The following is an 18,870-nucleotide window of genomic DNA, read 5'->3' on the forward strand; positions in this document are numbered from 1 at the left end:
TGAGGGCTGTGGGGAGGAGGAGAAGCATAGAGAGATGAATTGGTTCATTCAAAACTACTCAGAATCATTTTTGCCAGAACTAGGATTAAAATTGGTTTCTCATCTGCCCTGTTCCCTGCCATATGGTTTCCTCTTTCTGGTGGTTCTCACTAGAATTCTTCTGTCCTTATGTTACAGGAATGGTGCCAGCCCTTTATGCAGATGATGAAAAAGACACCATACTAACTCAGATTGGAGATGAAGCTGCTAAAGCTGGCATGGGCCCAGCTAAAGAGAGTATCTGGCAGTATTTTGTTAGCAAATGTGCAAGCAACCTTCACATTGTCCTGGGAATGTCCCCAGTTGGGGAGGACCTGAGAACGTGGTGCAGAAATTTCCCAGGTATCAATTGTACACACTGCTTAGTCCTTCCCTGTGAAACACAGATTTACAGGCAAGAGAAAAATCTCCAGTGGACACTTAGTCTGGCAACTAAAACTAAGCAGAGCAGGTTTCATGATTAAGGGTTTGCATTGCATGTTTTTTTTCCAGTTAATTACCACATATCAGTGAACAATATTGATGAGCATTTATCACAACAGTTCATTTTCCAGTTGAACAGCTAGAAATCAATTGGTCATCCTCACTGAACTGGAAATACACAGCCTTTGTCTGCAGCCTCTTTTCTGTAGTTTACAGCAGAAAGTGTGGTGTTAAGTCATTAAACTAGGATGGTGGGAAGAGAAATCTTTTGTATCCAAAGCCTGGCAGATGCTGCAGGTGGCTGAAAGGAGTCCTGGGAAAACAGGAGAGACTCGTGAAAGATGGGTCCAGGTGGGAATGCTAAACCAGGCCCTACAATGCCTTATTGCAGCTCTGGTCTGTGTCCTGTAGAGCCTAAGGAATGGCTCAGTGGGGTTAGCAGGACACAGGGACACAGCTCATTATTTACTGTCAAAATTGGAGTATGGACTTTGTGGTAAATTCTGTTACTAAGAAAGAGTCAAGACAAATTTGCAAATTCTTGGTGTAAATAAAGTTAATTAGAGGATTGCCTATCTGATTAGGGGTTAGTTTTACAAAGGCATTTTCCAGATAACATTGTCCTTTTATTTTAAGGTCTTGTCAACAACACTGGTATTGACTGGTTCTTGCCCTGGCCTGCCCAGGCCTTGAGTGCAGTTGCACAATCCTTTCTGGGTATGTAACATGTCATTATTTCAACCCATTAACCCCTGGCATAGCCTAAGAAATATATTCTTTACTCTGCAATTATTGTACATTTCACAAGTTCATTTCCTATTGTGCTTGTTACCTTGAGTCTAAATGGGTAATGCAAAAAGCCAATCAAAAAATGTCACTGGATGGTAGTTTCTTAATGAAATAGATTTTTAAAATTGATAAAATTCAAGTTCCAAACTCTGCAGACAATGGGGGCTGACTACCAGGAGGTCCCCTTTGGCCTTGCTTTTTGCCCCAGAAAACAGACTTGTTTTGTGCCTGGCTTAGATGTACATAAGAGAGATGGTAATTGGTGTATGCTGAAAAAAGCCACAAATCTTTGAAATTTTTTATTTCTTCTGCCCAATTTTAGCAAAAAACCCACGTATCCCACCAGAGAGCTTCCAGTCGGTGGTTGACCACATAGTCATGGTGCATGAATCTGTAGGGGATTTCAGCAAGAGATTTCTGGAGAAACTGAGACGTAGAAATCATGTCACACCAAAAAATTTTCTTGATTTTCTCAATACCTATGCAAAATTGCTGGATGAGAAGAATGAGTTCATTTTAGGTAAGGCTATGTATATGTTTTCTCCTGTTTAATAAGTGATTTAAATATTTTAAAAACAAAAGTTCTGGTAAGAATCCCACATATTACTCAGAATATGCAAAAATTGTGTTAGTACTATCTCAAATGCTGTGCTGGCACACAGCTGTAGGGCTGTGTTTTGACATTGACCCAAAATCCTGGCCACACATGAATGTTCAGACTCTGCAAACAATGGGCTTTCCTCAAATCCTTTTGTGAATGAACATGAGCCAGAATCTCCAAACCAGACACTCCTCTGCTTGGGGAAGAGTCATGCTGAAATCTAATACCAGCATGGCCTCGCTCAGGGTTTGACTTTCTTCCTCAAGCAGCAATTCTTATTCATACTTCAGTGGCACTGAAATATGTGAAGAGGATAAAACACAAACAGTGTAATGTGGCAAATACGTTGTGGCACGGGGCCACTATGTCAGCTTAAGTGACTTTGACATCATTTTGGCTGGCAGGCTCAGGAAAAGAAAATCTCTCAGTGCACCTCTAAGGATATTTTCTCTTTGTGAGATTGTCTGTTGCTGTGTGCTTGAGCACAACCAATGAATCACTGACATTTCTCACTTTTTTTTCCCTACCTAGCACAATGTAAACGGCTGGATGGGGGCTTGGTTAAACTGAAGGAAGCTGCTGTACAGCTGGCTGAGCTGAACGTGAAACTTGCTGAGCAAAAGATTATACTAACAGAAAAAACAGCTGCTTGTGAGGCTTTGTTAAGAGAGATTAAATTAAACACAGAAATAGGTGGGTAGTTTACAAGTATTGAAGTGTCCCCCACAGGCTAAGCAGGGCTCACATCATCTGTGTTAGGCTGGGTTGGGAGACTCTTGAAGAGCTCCAGCTGCTTCTCAAGGCATCCCTCTTGCTCTGTGTGCTGCTCCCATGCCGTGCCAGAAGAGCAGGTCTCCTGTCTTGTCCAGATTGTCATCCTTGCTCCACATTTGGCCCACAGTACTTTACACAACATCTGCCCGCCCCCATCTTCCCTTTCCAAGGTGTAGGGCATAATGTGGGAAAGGCAACAGCAAGAAAGGCAACTTCTGATTCAGGCATTTAGTATTAGAGGAAAATCAGAGGGAAACATGGAGGAAAAGAGATTGTGCATGCTGTTGTGTGGAACACTAACTGTTCCTAAGCTGGTGATACAGCTGTAACCAGAGGCAAGCTGGCAACACAAAGGTTCTGACTCGATGGTAATTTCTGATTTTCAGCAAAGAGGAAATGTCTGTTAGTGTATTACTATATGTTCTGTATACAAACTTGAATGATTAATTTATGGCCCTGCCTTTGCAATTACTAGCTGAGGAGAAGAAAAAAATGGGTGAAGAGAAAGCAATAGAGATACAGGAGCAGAATGCAATAATTGCTGTGGAGAAGGCAGAGGCTGAGGCAGCACTGGATCAAATCAAGCCTATCATGGAAGCTGCCAAACGGGAGGTTGAGAAGCTTGACAAGGCTGAAGTTACTGAACTCAGGTGACTCATTTGTATGTAGAGTAGCATAAACTCTTGGAAATACACTCTTGTTTGCTGGGTCTGAGCCTTAGCCTCATCTTTCTCACCTGCCTTTGCTGGTCAGGACATCAGTTGCCTGGGTGCAGAGGTCACAACAGAATGCCCTGATTCCTAGCCCAGGCCTTTATTATTTCATGGATGAAATTGTCTGAATACAAGAATTGGTTCTGAGTTTTGGATTAGTTAATAATTCATTGTCTGACTTGGGTTATTTTTTTCACCGTTGAGGCTTGTCTTATGTACAAACTCCTGTATTGCAATGCCTCTCATAACAGGCAGTAGCCATGTCTGGCATCATGTGCTTTGTCTCCTTTTTTCACTTCCACTGTCTCTTTCGCCTGTTTTCCAGGTCCTTTGCAACACCCCCGAAGCAGGTGCAGGTTGTTCTGGACTGTATTCTTATAATGAGAGGTTACAAAGAACAAAACTGGAAGAATGCCAAAGCCATGATGGCTGACACAAATTTCCTGCGACTTCTGTTGACGACGGATTTTAGGGAAATTCCATGGAGCAGTGTGAAAGCTATGAGAGGTGAATTCCTGTTCTGGGTGTTGCAGTGAATACAGGATCTTGTTAATGGGAACAGCCAACAGAGTCTCTTTAATATTCTGTCAAATGTTTCCTATTGTCTGTCACAGCAATGGCTGGTGCTGCTGATAGGAAAAGCTATTTCTTTGAGGGTTTGTTCACAGTTATTCAACTCACTTGCAATATTTTTGTGTTTGCTAATTTAGCTCTCTTAAAGAATCTTAATACTACCTGGGCTGAAATGGAAGTTATCAGCAGAGCAGGACTGGGAATGTTAAAGTTTGCTGAAGCAGTGGTGACCTACTGTGATGTAGTTAAAACAGTCAAGCCAAAGGAAGAAAAGGTAAAATGTGTTGGAATCAAACTCAGAGAAGGTCGAAACATGATCCTGATGGAAAAGATAATACTTGACCACTTCACAGACTGCCCATGTTTCCTATTGAAGCACTTAAAAAGTGGTGTTTAGGACAGCTACTGTAGTAGCAGTGAGGCAGGTTGTCAGTCATAAATCACTGTATGTGTTGTGTCAGGATGCTGGGCTGTGGGTTGCCATCCATGCCAGTGCTTGAGCGATGAGGGAAGAACACATTCAGTTGGAATTTTGCAGTCTAACGTGCTTAGAAAAACACAGTTCAGAGCTGTTTACTGAAAACAAACTTTAAAGCCCATGGCATTTGGACAGAACAGAGGTCAGTAGTACACTAAATCCATGTTCCTTAAGCACAGACCTTTTGATTAGCTTTTTCTGGGATGACTGGAAATTCAGCTGTATTACCAAAGGAAATCTAATGTCTGACAGATGACACTGGAAAATTTTGTCAAGAAAAGGTTATTTTATACAACTGACTACAGAGCGAATATATTCACTAGATTATGTGTCTGACTGTTTTTGGAGCCTTAATGGTGTTGTTATTAAGCAGACAAAACTCCCCTTTTGTCAAGGCATGAGAGTCCTGCTGACCTCCAGTGCTTTAATACTCCTTGTGGGTGCAGAACTGGGAGATTTTTCTGCTTTGGAGCTGCAGTCAGACCATGACGCGTGTTTGGGATGGGGAGAGGAGAGTGACAGTGTCAGTTATTTTGGCTTACACTGTTTATTACCAGAACACTTTGGAAAATATGATACAACCAAAAGAATTGTAAGAACTTACTACTTCTCTCTAAAATCCTTCTGTCCTCTGACACTCTTATGTTTCCTTCCACTCTAGGTGGCCAGGCTAGAGCGGAACTACGAATTAAGTAAGCGGGAACTGGAAAGGATTCAGGCAGAGCTGGCTGCCATTCAGGAGGAGCTTAAAGCTTTGGGGGAAAAATTAGACCAGACATTAAAAGAAAACCAAAGGTTACAAGAAGAAGCAGAGATAATGCAGAGAAGATTAGAGGCTGCTGACAAGCTCATCGCTGGCTTGAAATCTGAGAATGAGAGGTAAGCCTAGATCCAAAGAGGATCATTTTTGACATCAGAGGTTCATGTGTCAGGGATAAAATCTATCAGGTGGAGACATTTTTGAAAATGTTGCTTTCTATGGTGTTTGTTTCTGAGAAGGGCTATTATCTGTTCTGAGCTAATATCCATTAGCTCTTGGAAAATAACTGAGGTTAATGGATGAAAGTTCAGATCAACTCAGTGTCTGTGGCCCCTATAATAGCAAGAGAAAACTGATTCTAAATTTGGGGGTCTGTCTCAACCTGTATCTAAAGTAGCAGGAAATCCAGCGCATAAACCTCATCTTCTTGGTACAGAATCTCCCATGTAATTATTTCAGGTGGATGGAGGAATTCAAGGAATTAGAAATAAGGAAGGTGAAGTTGCTTGGAGATTGTCTGCTTGCTGCTGCCTTTCTGTGCTATGTGGGAGCCTTCAGCTGGGAGTTCCGTCATGAAATGCTCTATCAAGTGTGGCAAGAAGATATTGTCTCACGAGAAATTCCTGTCAGCGATCCGTTTAAGTTAGAGGGCCTCCTGACTGATGAGGTGGAGGTTAGCAGGTATGTCCAGTCAGGAGACCCAGGGACTGCTGGATGTGACATTATAAAGTGGGAGTGTGGAGCTGAATCTGCAGCACAGAATTGGCATTGTGGGTGGAGGTGCACAGCCATACCAGAGAGAGAATCTTGCTTTCATGTCCTGATTAACAGGGACCATTTGTTGTAAGAACCTGTTGTACTTGGCACTCCAGGGACATTCACTGAACTTAGACATGTGTAATACCATTTCTAGGAAGTTTATCAGGAGTTCTCTATAAAATATGTTTCCATAACCCAGCAGGTGTCTTTTCATTGGCTTCAATGGGTTTGGTATTAAACCCAAGCCCAGGGAGCCCATGTATCAACTACCACAGGATTGCTCACCTGAGGCAGCAGTCAGGACTTTGAGCAGTGCAGCTGCAGTGAGTCAGTCTGAGCTGTGACACTGTCCCCATAGCCACATGCACTGTGTGTGTCTGATTGTGTGCTCAGTGAGTTGCTTCACTTTGCTGACAAATGAAATGTGCTGCTCTCCCATCGAGTTTTCATCCCTGGCTGTTCCCAGGTGGGTTTCTGAAGGATTGCCCCCAGATGAGCTGTCTGTCCAGAACGGAATCCTGACAACGTATTCCAGCCGCTTCCCACTCTGTATCGACCCACAGCAGCAGGCATTACATTGGATTAAGAAGAAGGAAGAAAAAAATAACCTGAGGGTAAAGATGGAAGATTGCTTTACCTCATTACTGATTGTTTTCAAAGCTGCATAAACATCTGTCACCTTGATTGGGAAACCAGTTATATAGCACAGAATTATTGAATGGTTTGGATTGGGAAGGACATTCTAGTTCACCCCTGGCCATGGGCAGGGACACCTTCCACTATCCCAGGGTGCTCCAAGCCCTGTCCAACCTGGTTTTGAATACTCCCAGGGATTGGGCAGCCACAGCTTCCCTGGAAACCTGTGCCAGGGCCTCAGCACCCTTGCAGGGAAGGATTCCTTCCTAATATGTAATTTAACCTTAGCCTCTTTCAGTCTGAAGCCATTCCCCCTTGTCTTATTGCTAAATGTGCTTGTCCAAAGTCCCTCTCCATCTCTCTTGGAGCCCCTTTAGGTTTTGGAAGGTGCTTAGAATCTCCTTGGAGCCTTCTCCAGGATGAACAACCCCAGCTCTCTCAGCCTGTCTGCACGTGCAGAAAGAGTCTAACCAAAAGGCTGGTGTAGATTGTGATTAATCTCAGCTCTAGGATGGAAGTTCCATGGAGGACAATAAACACACTTAGAGGCACAGCTAGAACTTTAAAGGATAATTTCCAAATGGAAATTATTCTCAGCTAATCAGAAAAAAAGCACCTTTACTGTTTTGTGCAAGTGCACTTTATATCATCTGTGAGAGGAAAGACAAAAAGCAGCAAAGAACAAACTTCATTAGTGTTGGCAGCTACTGCAAAATATTAATGTTCAGCAAATTGAATATCAGTTCTCCTTTCATGTTTTCCCATTGTTCTCTTGCAGATGGCTTCCTTTAATGACCCAGATTTCCTGAAACAACTAGAACAGGCCATAAAGTATGGAACCCCTTTCCTGGTGCACAGTGTTGATGAATACATCGACCCTGTGATAGACAATGTCTTAGAGAAGAATGTCAAAGTTTCACAGGGGCGAGCGTTCATTGTGCTGGGGGACAAAGAGGTTGACTATGACAGTAATTTTAAAATGTACCTGAACACCAAATTAGCAAACCCAAAGTATTCTCCCTCTGTGTTTGGCAGAGCTATTGTTATCAATTACACAGGTAAGTTTAAGTGTGTATATAATAACAAAGTAGGGATTGTGCTGTTGTGCAAATTTAGGGCCTGGGTCATTGTCTCAATGAAACTAAAAAATTGATACTCTCCCATACTCAGCATCTGATTTAATAGAAAGTCCTTCTCACTTCTCTCTTCTAATCTGCAACTGAGCTAAAAATCTCTTCCTGTACTGGTCAGGTGAGGGTGCTTTGGTGGAATCACAGTCATTAACCAGATCACTCTGTTGCATTGCTGTAGTCTTATGAGAGGCCTGAGATAAAATAAGTTGCATAAAAACTGTCCTGTGCTTACAAAAGTCTGTGCTCTGTACCTGTAGTTACACTCAAGGGCCTAGAGGATCAGCTGCTCAGTGTCATTACGGGTTTTGAAAGGAGGGAATTGGAGGAACAGAGAGAACGTCTCATCCAGGAGACAAGTCAAAACAAAAACCTGCTGAAAAATCTGGAAGACACTCTCCTTCATGGACTGTCAACTTCCACAGGAAACATGCTGGACAATGTGGAATTGGTGCAAACCTTGGAGGACACAAAATTCAAAGCTACTGAGGTACCAGCTCTGATACCTTTTTTGGAAGGATATCTATGGACAGAATGTAGTTGTTCCTTTTTCATTGTGCTTCCATTTTACTCCTGAAGCTTGCAAATAGTTTGAAAGGAAATGGAGAGTTTTCTCATGAATGTGTTGTATCTTTCAGTATTGGGCACTATTTTATTGATCAGAGAACCAAATCCTGTCTTCAGGGAAGTCCTTAACAGGACCAAAGTAATGTTTGTTTACAGTTCTAAGACAAAAGAATCCATCCTTGGAGTTTTCAGGCCACAGCTGGGCAAAGCCACACTGGACCTGATCTAGTGGTGGTTATAACCAAGCTTTGGGCAGAAGTTGAACTAAAGATCCCCAGAGGGCCCTTACCACACTATTTCCATGATTTTTTGTAAATCTTTGCTGTTACTTTTCATAAATATACAGGGTGGGATTAATTTTATCTAACTTTTAATTTTTATAATTTGTACAACTTCTTTTGAATTACCTGCCCTGATTCCCTCTAGAGTCCCACAGAGAGGCAGACTCTGATTACTGTGGTATAAAAGATCCACTCTGGATCAGCACAGTAATTGCAGGTGTATAAAACCCCTGTCTGCCCAGGTGATTGAGAAACTGAAGCTGGCTGCGACGACCGCGGCAGATATCGACCTTCTCCGAGATGGCTACAGACCAGCTGCCAAGAGAGGGGCCATTCTCTTCTCTGTGCTGGCTGAATTGGCATTTGTCAACATCATGTACCAGTTCTCACTGGTCTCCTTCTTGGAGGTTTTTGGATTCTCTCTTCGGAAATCCATGCCCAGTCCTATTCTTCCTAAGAGGTTAAAAAACATCATGGATGCGCTGACTTTGAGCACCTACAACTATGGCTGCACAGGTGAGTGCTGTTCAACCAGGGGCTGAGACTGTGGAGTGCAAAGAAAGGTGAAGCCATGGCTTCATGTGAAAGAGTCAAGTTACCAAGCAGGGAATTCAGTGATGTTCAGGTCTCATCACCTCTCCTGGTTCACACTTTCCTGCCTGCTATTTCTGTTAGAACATTGCACATTACCCATGTAACTCTTGCAGAAATGTTTTTCTTAATGCATTTACAAATAGCAAAGGCAGCCACAGAGCTGCTCACAGGAGCTGTATTGACTCTTAAAGCCTGACTCAAAGCCCCAGCTTTGTTCCCCCTGATCACAGAATCATAGCATTGTTCAGGTTGGAGAAGACTTTTGGGAATATCAATTCCAACTATCAACCAAATGATCTTTGTGGGGTTACCAGATCATAGAATCACAGAATGGTTTGGGTTGAAAGGGACCTTAGGAATCATTTGGTTCCAGTTCCCTGCCACGGGCTGGGATGCCATGATCAACTAAATCAGGTTGCTGAGGGCCCCTTCCCAAATGGCCTAGAGCACTTGCAGGGGGGGAGCATCCCATCAATCCCACAGCAGATGAAGGATGTGGATTGAAAGATTGCTCCAGTTCCACAACCTTTTGCAGCTGATTTTTGAAAATGTCCTTTTAATGTAGCTTTATTTGAGAAGCACAAGTTACTGTTCTCCTTTGACATGACTGTCAAGATAGAGCAAGCTGAAGGCCGAGTTCCACAAGAAGAATTTGATTTCTTTTTGAAAGGTAAAGTGAATATTTATATGTAAGTATGTAGCTCTACATAGCAATAGCTAAAAGATCTTCTGAGAGAGATCTTTGACTAGAGATGATTTACTGTGAGAGCCAGCACCTCTCTCTGAGGAGAGCTGCACTGTGTTGGGTTACACAGACTGGGGATCCTGCTATTTCTATTTCACATTAGCTAATTGTTAGGATGTTACATGAGGAAAGGAATCTGTAGTTATTTTCTGACTATGTTGGAGTTATTTTCTGACTGTGTATACATAATTTTAGAAATGTTTGCAAAGATAAAACTCTGGCTTTTGCAAGCACTTGTAAAATGCCTTCTTTCCTTCAGCAGACCAGTCTAATCTCACAGTGCTTCCAGGAACAAATTTCCACTGGGTTCCTGTGTGCAGAGGGGCTGTATGTGTGGTCATGCATTGGAGGGTTTCTGACATGGACACTGATCTGGTTTCTGAACGTGCCTAGGCAATATTTCCCTGGAGAAGAGTGCCCGAAAGAAACCGTTTGCTTGGCTGCCAGATCAAGGCTGGGAAGATCTCATTCGCCTGTCTGAGCTATTTCCTGAGCAATTTGAATCTCTTCCAGATGATGTGGAAGACAATGAAGATGTATGGAAAGAGGTATGCACTTTTTTGCAATGCTATTTTCTCTCCTAGATTTTCTTCTGGTATTAAATGGTCGAGTGTGATGCAATGTGTCAGCACTCCACAGGGGAGATGTCACTGTGGGCTTCTTCCCTCAGGGCCTTTCTTTGCTTCTTGACCTCAGTTAGTGATTGGCTTATTTGCAGAAGAATTAAGAATTATATGATTTAAAAAACAAACCAAAAAACCCTCCCGGGTATACTGTAGAATTTGTCAGTCAAATGCCTTAGAGGAGTTATTTACCCTGTTATAGTCAGTGGAAATTTTCTGTTCATTTCAGCAGTCAACATTTCAGTGGTGTTTTTGTACTGCTGAATTGTGCTTTGATCTTCTTCTGGCAGTGAATTCTATAGGCTATTGACAAACACAGATTTCCTTTGTTCCTCCTTTAGCTTCATTCCATGTCTTCTTGCTTAATAAGAAGTCTTCCTGCAAGCAATCTGTTATTACCTTTTGGCTTTTGATGCTATTTTCTATATCTTAAGAGAATTAATTGACATAAAGTGAAAGTACAAATGTGTTTCTGGACTTGAATACTTTATACTGAAAAAGTTGGATTTTTTACATTCACCTGAACTTTTAATATTTATTTGCAGCTGATTGACTTTCTTTGTTTTTGTTGTGTCTCTTGGCCCCTCATTCATCAAATTGATTTTCTTTTTCCTAGTACTTTCCCTCACAGAGCCATTGGTTTAATTTGTGTGCTCTCTTTTCTTGCCAGTGGTACGACACAGATGCTCTGGAGCAGATCCCATTGCCATTGGACTATGAGGGCAATGTCACAGACTTCCAGAAGCTTCTCCTGCTGCGCTGTTTCCGGGTGGACCGGATGTACCGGGCGGTGATGGACTACGTGACAGTGACCATGGGCGAGACGTGAGTCACTCTCCTCTCTGAGACCCCCAGCACAGCACTCACTCAGAGCTGCAGCTGGAATCAGCTTTCCCAGTGTTCTGTAGTTGCTGCTCTGTGCAATCCCCCAAATCATTGGGTTTTCCCTCTGCCAGGTTTGTGCAGCCCCCCGTGATCAGCTTCGATGCCATCCTGCAGCAGAGCAGCCCTTTCTCACCTGTGGTTTTTATCCTAAGTCCTGGCTCTGATCCTGTCAGTGACCTCATGAAACTGGCTGAGAGATCAGAATTTAAAGCAGATAGACTCAAATTCCTGGCCATGGGACAAGGCCAAGAAGAGGTAACTTGGATGGGAGGGTGGGGATGTGCTTTGTGCAGCGAGTGTGAATTGCAAGCCGTGCTCCTGGTGCTCTGGGACTGATCAAATCTGCTTTCCATAGGTCTGCTCCATTTTAAAAGGAGTTACTCATGGTTCTGACAGAGATGTGTCAGTTTGGGAATAACATTTTACTGAACGTGAAAGGGGCCATTTGGCTGACTGGCTGCTGTTCTGGGTGAGGGTAGATTCAGAATCAGATTTTCAGCTGTTAAAAAGCAGAGTTGAGAAGATGTTGCTGTGTATGGACATGAGGTGGTTGGGAGTTACAGTGTTTGCTACCAGAAAGTTCTTCTGCTGCTTCTCCTGCCTTTCCTGTGACTTTCCTTTTTATTTTGGACACTAAGGCAGGATGTCTAGAGCTTAACAGCTGATTGAATTTGCCATTATTTCAGTCAATGGAAGAACTCCACTCCTATCAGACTCATTGAGACCACCACTTTCCTAGCAGGAAAACCCAGTGCACGAGCCCATCAGAGGCAGTTTGTTCTCAGGGTAAAGGGAGACTTACAGATGGCTCTCCCTCTGTCCTCAGATCGCTTTGCAGTTGCTGGAGGAATCAGTGGTTCATGGACACTGGCTCATGTTGCAGAACTGTCACCTTTTGGTGAAGTGGCTCATCCATCTGGAAAAGGCTGTGGAGAAAATTACAGATCCTCACGAAGACTTCCGCCTCTGGCTGACAACTGACCCAACTGAAGGCTTCCCAATTGGAATCCTGCAGAAGGCCCTAAAGGTGGGGAAACCCCAGCCAGGAGGGCATGTCCTGGCACTGGTTCTCAGCAGAACAGGCTGGCTCTGGCTCTGGGAGAAGCCTGACCTGAATGCAGCACACTGGCCCAGGGTTATGAACTCACTTTTTGTCTTTATATAAGCCAAATCCTTTTTTCATCATCCTCTTTATTTTCCTGGCATGTTTCCTTTGGGTGAAAACTGTTCAGCAGTTATTTCAAAGCAGAGGTTTGTGAGTAAATCTGCACATGTGACAAATGGTCTTTAGATTTAAATGCTGCCACAAGTGAGGAGTACCTGGAGACAGAAATAGCCCTGTCAGCCCCGATGCTGCAGTGCAGAGCCAGGGCAGTGTCAGGCTGGCAGTGCTAGTGGAGCAGATGTTGGAAGTGGATAATGGTTTCCAGCTGCTACTTTATCACTAAAGGCTGAGCTGATTATTTTGAAGGCACAGGCCATGATTCTGCCCTAATGTTCTTTTCTGTGGCTGCTTTTGTGCTGCTGTGGTGCCCTGTCCTGTAAACATTTATTTCATTTCACAGAGTGGAAAGCAGTGACTCAGTGGCAGCTCTGGGCTGTTCTCCCACTCCTCCTGCAGTGGAAAAGGGAGCCTGAGTGGATCTTTAAGGCTGCAGATCTGCATTTTGTGGGTCTTGCCAGGAGCAGTGAGAACTGAGGTTTTAGAGCCCTTTGAAAAGGCTGCCAGGAAGCAGCTCTGGCACTTTGATCAGCAGTAATGCCACGTTGTTAAAGCATCTTACTGTGAGGATATAGGGCACATTAAAATGTGTAAAGTACTGGTATGTCAGTCAATTAGATCTTCAAGTATGAGAAATATTAATGTCTTGCCAATAACATGACTAATTCCAAAATAATATAGAGTTCTCTTTGCATAGGTGTGTTTACCTTGATAAACTTAAAAGGTCTGTTTCATATCTTTACTTAAGAAAAAATCCATAGTTTACAGGCATTTGGAAAACAACTTAAAATATCAAGCTTGCCTTGTATAGCTTACTTAATGTGATATATTTACAACTTATTTTCCTCAAATTATCCAGTATTTGATGGCTTTCCTAATTATTTTGATAGGTTGTTACAGAACCACCTAATGGTCTGAAACTGAATATGAGAGCCACCTACTTCAAAATTCCCCCGGAAGCCTTAGAGGAGTGCCCACATCCTGCCTTTAAATCCTTAGTCTACGTCCTGGCATTTTTCCATGCTGTGGTTCAAGAGAGAAGGAAGTTTGGGAAGGTTGGATGGAATGTACCCTATGATTTTAATGAATCTGATTTCCAGGTAAGAAAACAATTGCAATGGCTCTTATATTCTTGAGTAGCTCAGATTACTTTTGAACACACAGAATTTATCCAGCTTTAACCTTTCTCACAATTAGATTTTGCTTAGTATTTTTTTCTGCTTCTGAGGAGTCATGTAGACTCTTGATCTTCTATAATGTCAATTTAGGATGCTAAAAATTAGATTACCAATCTTTCATGTTTTTATTGCCTCTCTCATGGGTTTCTTTTCTTAAGAGGATTTATACTTAACTTTTTAATTATTTCAGAAAGAAAAAATTTTTAGTTTGCAAACAAGAACTACATTAAATAAAACCTATAAGGATGTATATCTGATTTATGAATCTTCTTATCTCACATGTTCCAACAAATTCACTAGGTGTGCATGGAAATCCTTAACACATACTTGACAAAAGCTTTTGAACAAAACGATCAAATCCCTTGGAGCAGTCTCAAATATCTTATTGGGGAGGTGAGTGCTACAATGCCACAGCAATTCAGATTAATTAAGTTTCCTTTCTGCATGTGCTGCCCCAAGTAAAGCTGGGAATCTTTCCTGGGCAGGTTTGAAACTCCAGTGGAGCCCTGAGCAAGGACCTTGGTCTCAGTCTCAGGGAATTAGGGCCACTGTGTGCACCTGCACAACAGGGAGTGACAGTGCTTGATTAATTGTGAGAGAGCCCTTGGGATCTGTGCTGGAAGAGCACAGTGCTGCTGGCACCTGGGCTATCACTGGAGCTGCACAGATGTGTGCTCTCAGAGCTGGCACTGCGCTGGCAGCTGCTGCAACATGAAGTCCTGCAGGAAAATGTTACTTTGCAGCACCAGGTCCCAGCTGAGCATGAGCTGGAACCTCAGGAAGGCCCCACTGCACACAAATATACAGATGGGTGATGAGGAGTGCCCAGAGCAGCTCTTTCCAGACCAAAGCCAAATATTTCCTTCCTGTCCTTCCCTTGGGATCCATAAGGGAGACAGTGTCGCACCACAGCCACTGCAAAGAGCATTTCTGACCTTTCAGTGATTTTTTTTTTTAAACTGTATTTTCTGCTCCAAAAGGCAGAGCTGTAGCATTGATGTCACTGATTCCCAGGTCATGTATGGTGGGCGTGCAATCGACAGCTTTGACCGGCGCATCCTGACTGTCTACATGGACGAGTACCTCGGGGATTTCCTGTTTGACACTTTCCAGGTGTTCCATTTTTATAAAAGTGACACAATTAATTATAAAATTCCAGAAGGGAAGGGAAAGGATGACTTTGTTGGTAAGTAATGCCTCTCTGCCACATTAAAAAAAGTCTGCTTCCAGTGTTCTTTGTCTCCATACATCACTGCTGGGTGTGAGAAGTTGAACAGAACACCAGGCACTGTTGGTGTATGGACTGCAGTGTTATAATCCACTGCTTTACAGGAGCAGGCCTTTGGAATGTGACCTTGTCACTGAACTCCTTGAGTGTTCAAAAAAAACCCCAAACCACAGAACCTCAGTAAAGCAGCATGTTAATTTTGTTAATGATATATTTCTGTGGGGGAGTCTCTGTGTTTAGAAGTGTTTATTCTGTGCATTACTCCAACACCAGGTTTAGCATTTGGTTTTTTTATTCAAGCAGAGCAATAGCAAAATTGCTGTGGTGTTCTGGTTACCAGAGCCTGTGTGGTTGTATTCCAGAGGCCATAGAAGCTCTGCCACTTTCCAACACCCCCGAGGTCCTGGGCCTTCACGCCAACGCTGAGATCGGGTATTACATGCACGCGGTGCGGGACATGTGGGTTCACCTGCTCGAGCTGCAGCCCCAAACTGGTGAGTGCCCTGTCTGAACTGGGTTTGGGAACAGGAAATCTCCAGTGGCAAATGCTGAGCCCTGGGGACAGCAGCCCCTGTGTGTAGGGAGTGATCCGTGGCTGTGGGCAAAGGTCAGAGCAGAAGAGGGGAGACCTATATCAAAAGGTGACTCAGCTCTCAGTCTTCTCTCAGAAGACTCAGTACAGATTTAGTCTCACCAGAATTTTTTGTTTTCAGGTGAAACTGGTGCAGGAATTAGTCGAGATGAATATATTGCAAATGTTGCCAAGGATATAGAAAACAAATTACCTCAAGTATTTGATATTGACCAGATACGTAAAGGATTTGGAATAAACATTGCCCCTACGACTGTGGTGCTGTTGCAGGAACTGGAACGTTTTAACAAACTCATCGTTCGGATGGGAAAGTCCTTGGCTGAGCTCCAACGTGTAAGTAAAATCCCAGCAACTCCACGGGAGCAGCCGGGCTTTGCCTGCCCTCAGAACTCTGACCATTGTTCCAGGCCTTGGCTGGGGAGGTTGGAATGAGCAGTGAACTGGACGATGTGGCTCAGGCTCTCTTCAACGGGCAGATTCCTGGGATCTGGCGGCGGCTGGCCCCCGACACCCTCAAAACACTTGGAAATTGGATTATTTTCTTTAGAGCTCGATATGACCAGTACACCAGCTGGGTAAGCAAGCGCCTCCAGACAGCCTTTTGTTTTGTTAACCTGCACAGTGTGCTGTGCAGGCTGGGGCAGAAGCCAGTGAACACTTCAGGTAAGTTCTTGAACTAGGGCCAGCACTGCATAACTGTGCATGCAAGGCAGACTCAGCCCAGCTCCTCTCCAAGGGCGGTGCAGGGTGAGTACCAGGTGCTGCCCATCTCTGTCTGTGGTTGCAGGTCAGTGAGGGTGAGCCTGAGGTAATGTGGCTGTCAGGCCTGCACATTCCTGAGTCCTACCTGACTGCTCTTGTTCAAGCCACCTGCAGGAAAAACAGGTGGCCCCTGGATCACTCCACTCTCTACACAGAGGTAACCAAGTACAGGAAAGCAGAAGACATCACTGAAGGGGCTGCTCAGGGTAGGTGTTTTCACAATTGTTTGTCAAAACCAATGAAGTAGTTAATTGCTGAGAGAAAGAAATTGCTTGGCACACTGAATTACCTAGGTTAAACCTTGGCAGGCATTTGCCCTGGGTTTGCATTTCACAGTCCTCATGATTCCAGCTGGGAAGTAGCTGGGTTCTGTCCCTGCAGAGCTCCTGTGTGCATGAAGCACACTCCTCCCACCCACAGGCAGGGACCTCTCCCTTGCTTGCACTCTTTATATACATACATTATATATATTATTATATATTTATTTATAAATACACATATATGTATGTATATAAAGTATGTCTGTATATGTGTGTGTATGAATGGTATGAATGTGTATATATATATTAAAAAGTATATATGTGTATGAATGTATATATGAGTATATATATTTTAAAAATACTTTTTAATATATACATACTTTTACCCTAAAAATACTTATATATATATGTGTGTGTGTATACATGTGTGTGTATATATATATAAGTATTTTTAAGGTAAAAGTATGTATATATTATATTATATTATATTATATATTATATCTTTATATATCTTTATATATATATACACACACACAAGACACACTGATTTTTTTTTTATGCTTAGGACATTACCAATTCCAGCAGGCTTGTAAAGATCTATTGACATCACAAATAATGTATTGAAATGTACTTAAGCAAAAAGTACCTTAAAAGTATCATTTATTGTGTAAATATCTCTTTATGAGCTCTCAATCCTAGCACTGCTCTAGTAACTAAATATACCAAGCTGGGTACAGGGAACAGCTAAGCAAGGCTCTTGAGTACCAGTTCTGTTTGGGAACAGAGGAGGGAAAAAGTCTCATTTTTTAAAAATCTAAATGTTGTACTTGATATTTGTACCAGAACAACTGTCCTGACCCTTCATCTGCTCTCAGTGCCCCATTGATCAGGCCCAGGGGAGTTACAAAGCTCTCTGTGACTTGGGCAATTGAAGGGCAGCAAATCCCATTTATTCCTGCTACTGTTTATCATGTGTAGTGCAACGGAGACAATTTAATTTGATTTCCTAATACAGTTGGATGATAAAAACAAAGCTCTCAGAAAACTGCACCCTGTGCAGCTGCAGTTTGAAATGCAGTGTGTTTGTGTTGACTGTAGTGCCCAGAACAGGGACTGCAGGAACACTTACCTTCAAAGACCTCCTAGATCTTTTCTAGGAGCTCAGTTTACCCAAATGTTGCATTTTCTGCCTTCATAGGCTGCTACGTTTCTGGTTTGTTCCTGGAAGGAGCAGACTGGGACATTGAGCAGGGCTGCCTCATCCAGAGCAAGCCCCGGGTCCCGGTGGTGGAGCTGCCCATCCTGAAGATCATCCCCATAGAAGCACACAGACTCAGACTGCAGGTGAGGCTCCTGAATTACCTTCCTCCTGCTGTCACAGCTCCCCAGCTGGCAGGCCCTGCCCTCTCTTCCCAGAAGCTGCATTTTATCATTACTACTCCCATATGAAGCACCTGGTTTAACACTTCTCCTTACACTACCCCTCACTACAGATTTTTTCTTCTATGGGGGTGGATGCATTTGTTGCCTCTTTTCCCTTCAGGCACTCTTACGCTCCCCCTACTCTTTCAGTTATTTCCATTTTCTGGGTAGTGGCTGTTTAAGACCTCTAACAAGCAAAGTGAATTTCTGAAGCCAGTCCTCTGTCCTCGAGGCCCTTGTTGTTTGCAGTTCCATGCAGCAGCTCAGGCACTGCTCAGTGTCCGTGCTGCCTCCTCCTGCAGAACACGCTCCGGACCCCGGTGTACACGACCTCCCTGCGCCGCAACGCCATGGGCTTCGGCCTGGTCTTTGAAGCTGACCTGTACACCACCAGGCACATTTCCCACTGGGTCCTGCAAGGCGTGTGTCTCACCCTCAATGCTGAATGACAGCCAAAAATAGGCACCATGTTCTTCCCCCAGAATGAAACCCTTCAGAGACGCAGGGAAACAGCCCTGAACCCAGGCAGAGATCTGGCATCATGGCTGGGGCTGCGTTCACTTAGGCACACCTGACTTTAGTTAGTATTAGCTTGGTTGTATTATACTCCCAATAAATGTGTTTGAGGAATAGTGTAATTTGTGTTACCTGATTTTGTAATTTGTGTTTCCTTTTGGAATGGCTCCAAGCCTGTTTGTGGCTGTAAAGCGAGAGTAAATTGGTCCCGAACACACAAAGACTAAGGTTTGCCTGGGTGGTTGTAAGAAATGTCTTTAATTGCCCAAAGCATCACTTCTGCACTGCCTGGAAGCGGTGCCTCCCACCAGCCTCCAACA

General features: G+C 43.4%; 1 protein-coding gene across 1 annotated transcript in view; it reads left to right on the forward strand.

Moving 5' to 3' along the window:
• The window catches only part of DNAH10 (dynein axonemal heavy chain 10), a gene marked incomplete at both ends in the record, with an annotated part of 48,306 nt that extends 29,823 nt beyond the window's left edge, over positions 1-18,483 (forward strand). The window contains 27 exons of the mRNA XM_084217345.1: positions 178-381; positions 1,099-1,179; positions 1,574-1,771; positions 2,384-2,545; positions 3,102-3,276; positions 3,665-3,846; positions 4,050-4,186; positions 5,052-5,269; positions 5,610-5,831; positions 6,376-6,523; positions 7,324-7,603; positions 7,936-8,165; positions 8,766-9,039; positions 9,683-9,787; positions 10,256-10,410; positions 11,156-11,310; positions 11,442-11,625; positions 12,197-12,397; positions 13,483-13,692; positions 14,071-14,163; positions 14,785-14,956; positions 15,361-15,492; positions 15,712-15,923; positions 15,998-16,165; positions 16,378-16,558; positions 17,811-17,956; positions 18,337-18,483. Coding sequence (XP_084073471.1) covers positions 178-381; positions 1,099-1,179; positions 1,574-1,771; positions 2,384-2,545; positions 3,102-3,276; positions 3,665-3,846; positions 4,050-4,186; positions 5,052-5,269; positions 5,610-5,831; positions 6,376-6,523; positions 7,324-7,603; positions 7,936-8,165; positions 8,766-9,039; positions 9,683-9,787; positions 10,256-10,410; positions 11,156-11,310; positions 11,442-11,625; positions 12,197-12,397; positions 13,483-13,692; positions 14,071-14,163; positions 14,785-14,956; positions 15,361-15,492; positions 15,712-15,923; positions 15,998-16,165; positions 16,378-16,558; positions 17,811-17,956; positions 18,337-18,483 — 4,772 coding nt within the window. The remainder of the gene's footprint in view (positions 1-177; positions 382-1,098; positions 1,180-1,573; positions 1,772-2,383; positions 2,546-3,101; positions 3,277-3,664; positions 3,847-4,049; positions 4,187-5,051; positions 5,270-5,609; positions 5,832-6,375; positions 6,524-7,323; positions 7,604-7,935; positions 8,166-8,765; positions 9,040-9,682; positions 9,788-10,255; positions 10,411-11,155; positions 11,311-11,441; positions 11,626-12,196; positions 12,398-13,482; positions 13,693-14,070; positions 14,164-14,784; positions 14,957-15,360; positions 15,493-15,711; positions 15,924-15,997; positions 16,166-16,377; positions 16,559-17,810; positions 17,957-18,336) is intronic.
• Positions 18,484-18,870: the final 387 nt, after the last annotated feature.

The sequence above is a fragment of the Fringilla coelebs genome (genome assembly GCF_963513975.1).
Source record: "Fringilla coelebs genome assembly, chromosome: 17".
In the NCBI taxonomy this organism is placed as follows: domain Eukaryota; kingdom Metazoa; phylum Chordata; class Aves; order Passeriformes; family Fringillidae; genus Fringilla; species Fringilla coelebs.